This window comes from Plasmodium fragile (assembly GCF_000956335.1).
Source record: "Plasmodium fragile strain nilgiri unplaced genomic scaffold supercont1.3, whole genome shotgun sequence".
Taxonomy (NCBI): Eukaryota; Apicomplexa; class Aconoidasida; order Haemosporida; family Plasmodiidae; genus Plasmodium; species Plasmodium fragile.
Genome location: NW_012192583.1, coordinates 367,097 through 370,466, shown reverse-complemented (window position 1 = coordinate 370,466; position 3,370 = coordinate 367,097). Strand labels below are relative to the sequence as shown.

Here is a 3,370-nt window from a genome sequence, read left to right as displayed (position 1 = left end):
ATTTTGATCACGTAGTATGTATTGTTAGTGTCCGCCTGGAGGGTATGTTTCCCTCTAAGCCACTCTCCCTCTTGGCAGAGGTATACCAACTTTTTATTTAAAAATGCAAAAGGAGAGCTGAGTAGTTTATGCTGTCTGGGTACATCAATGACGTACTCTGTTAAGGGGAGGTTGTTGGACCCAATGAATTTTCCGCTCCAATTTAAATTACTATCATGTGTGTTGAGTGAATGTAGTGTACCACCATGGTTGTGGTCCCTTTCCCTCTGCATGTAGTACCTCTTCGCGTTGTTTCTTCTATAGGCAGTCTCAGAGGGAAGGAGCGAATCATCTGTCTCTTTTGAGTCCGCCACATGGTAATCACCTTGTGTGGTTATGAGGATGTTAGGGAACTTTTTTTTTACGCAAACTTTTGAAGACAAAATTGGTACTTGATCATTGTGCATGGAATTTAATCTGAACAGGGACATGTGATGTTGCTGCGGAAGGCTTAACAAAGTGTTCTCATTCCTGTTGATGGTGTTACAGAATGGGGTCAGTGCATTTGTCTCCTTTCCTTCGTCCTTGGGGCACACTCTCCACGTCTCCCGAGGGGAGTTTACACTGTCCTTTCCCTCCAGTAGAAAAGTGTCTCCCCCGTCTGAACTTCTTCCCCCGCTGTGGACCATCTTCGATGAGAGCAGCAAAGACATGTTATTAAAAACCCAGTTGCGAATTGCAAAGTGGTCAATGTCATGTTGGTACTTTGCCAGATTCAGAAATCTTTCCCTGTCGTTAAGGAAGTAGAGGACCCGACATTTTTCATCCCCTTCTGCCTGCTTGATGTGTCGGCGGAGGTACAGATACATGTACACGTCGAGCAGGTGGGTCGTTTTATGATCGTCGTTGTCGCTGTCCTCGTGGCCGTTATCACCATCATCGTGACCCCCCCCTGCGCGCAGCAAAAATGAAAGGACCACTCTTTCCCTTTTATTGCTTAAAAAAAAAACAGCCACTTCTTCCAGCAAGTCACTAGCGCTATATATGCAGCCATCTCCGCATGCGCAAAGAAGATCACTTGTTCCTTCCTCCGTTCCGCACTGCTCGAGAATAACCATTTCGAGGTAGCGGACTCCTAAACATAGTCGTTCATATATGATCCCCTTAGTTTGACATGAAACGAAATTATTTTCACATTTTTGTGGGTCCTTTCGGTTAAGCAGCTCCTCCCCCCCTGCTGTGTTGTGTATTCCGTGAATGTACAAGATTGACCCTTTCCCTTTTTTCCTCTCAGACAGGGCGGACATCCATTGCTGCAGGTGGACCACCCGTTGGTTCGTATTCGCCCCCTCTGCGTCTTCTCCCTTTTTGGTGTACTCCATCCCCATTCAGTTTGGAGGCTCTAATTGGTGTTCCTATTATTCGCTCCACTCGGCTTGCATTTGATGCTCCTTGCCCCTTCATTCGCGTGTCTCAATGTACGTGCGCGCACGCATATATATACATATATATATGTATGTACATGTGAGGGATTAACTTTTATTTTATTTTTTCTCCTTTTTGCAACCTTCCAGTGGGTGTACCTTTTTTGCGGCTTTCCGTGTTTTTTCAAATGTTTCGATTTGGAGCAATTTGCGCGGCGGTTGCGGGGGTGTGTATGATCAGGATAAATCTCTTTCCCGTCCTCATGCGGGGGGAGAAAAAAAAAAAAAAAAAAAAAAAAACACACACAAACAAGTGCAACTTCGTAAAGTGCAACTAAATAATACACCTGCTCACAAATGGAAAGACACTTATAATGAGCACTTCACGAAGCCCATGTCAAATGGCCTCCGATTTAAAGTTGAGGAACACCCCCAAGCGCAGTGACTGGGAGGGGGGATGGAAGACGCATACGCAAGTTCGAATTTGTAAGAGGGGGAAAAAAAAAAAAAGGTATTCACATATATAGGGGGACAAAAAAAAAGGAACAACAAACAAGAAACATTCGCAGAAGTTCATCTCGGGTAACCCATTTGAAGCATCCTGATGGTGGGAAAAAAAAAAAAAAAAAAAAAAAAAAGGAAAAACTTCCCTTTCACGCTCGTGTATACTTGTCACTTGGTCCATCCCCGTGACACTCCAATTAGGGGTCTCCATTTGCTTTTCCATACTGCGGGGGGTCGGCTTCCATCTGAGATTCTTCTAAGGGGTTCTCCACGTCAGGCTTGGGGCAACATGGAGTTGCTTCCATCGGGGGCGGCATTGACCATCTTTGCTCACTGCTCACTCCATTATCACCTGGTTCTCCAATACACGGTTCGATCGGTACGTCTCCTCTGTTCTGTTCGCTCCCCTCTTCAGCGCCGCTCACACACGTTGCGACATCGGACAGAATCAAAAAGTCTTCAATGTCCTTGTCATGGAAACTGTATGAGTCTTCATGCTTGTGATAAATGTTAATGTACTTTTTATTAATGCTGCTCTTCTTGGAGGTTTTCATTCTTTTGTGGCTTTCTTTATCCGGTGAGAGGTTCCCCACAGGCGAATTTTCTTCACTCACGGGGGAAGCACGAATGGAAGCGGCACGAATGGCTTCGGCCCACTGTTCGTCCTCCTCCAGATCGTCATCCCAATTCTGTCCAGCTGCGCAATGTTGATGATCTCCCTCGAGTGGGTAATCGGGGTTGTTCCCCTCTAATGGGTACTCCCCAGTATTTTCACCCGCGTGGCATGGCTCGTAGCCTCCTTCGAGTAAACCATCGCGATTGTTCTCCGATGCTATGCAGTCCTGGTTACCCCTTTCCAGTGGGGAATCCGCCACAGGATCTTCCACATTATCCACCTGCACATGCTCAGACCCGACGTCTTCCTCCTCATCGAGCGACATCCCAACCTGATCATTCTCAAACGAGCTGATCACACCACTCGAGACCGAGTCTATAATTAAAAAATTTGGCAGGGTGTACATATTTTCGTCTCCTTCACCATAAAGTAATTTTCCTCTGTTTTCTTCATTAAAAAATATCAAGTTCCACGTTTTTTTTATAATTTTTAAAAAAGAATTTTCATCAATTTCTTTTTTGTGGCTGACAAGGAAGTCTCTGCTATTCTTATCGTCACTCCACCGCTTGCAGCAATTTTTTAGTTTCCTCCTCGTCGCCATATTCTCCCTGTAGTACTCTTCCCCCTTGCTCTCCGCGGCTAGGTGGTTCGAGTCGAATTTGTTTAAGCAATCCATTGGGCTAACAAAAAAGTAAGAAGCAAAAAAGGGAGAAGCAAAAATAAGGGTAAACAATTGGTAGTCTTTACACCATGCATGAATTCCTTTTTCCTTCCTTTTAAGTTGTGAGAAAAAAAAAAAAAATTGCTAAGATGTAACATCAAACTGGTAGGGAACCCAAAAAAAAAA

General features: G+C 44.7%; 2 protein-coding genes across 2 annotated transcripts; both read right to left on the bottom strand.

The window, feature by feature from the left end:
* Nucleotides 1-7: 7 nt before the first annotated feature.
* Nucleotides 8-1,367, bottom strand: AK88_00402 (uncharacterized protein; the record flags this gene model as incomplete). Its single annotated transcript, XM_012478053.1, has 2 exons — nt 8-89; nt 157-1,367. 2 exons carry the CDS (start codon nt 1,365-1,367, stop codon nt 8-10), a joined length of 1,293 nt encoding a protein of 430 aa, XP_012333476.1.
* A 737-nt stretch (nt 1,368-2,104) lies between these two features.
* AK88_00401 (uncharacterized protein) lies at nt 2,105-3,199 on the bottom strand (the record flags this gene model as incomplete). The annotated part of the gene is made up of 1 exon (XM_012478052.1): nt 2,105-3,199. One exon carries the CDS (start codon nt 3,197-3,199, stop codon nt 2,105-2,107), a length of 1,095 nt encoding a protein of 364 aa, XP_012333475.1.
* Between the last annotated feature and the right edge of the window lie 171 nt (nt 3,200-3,370).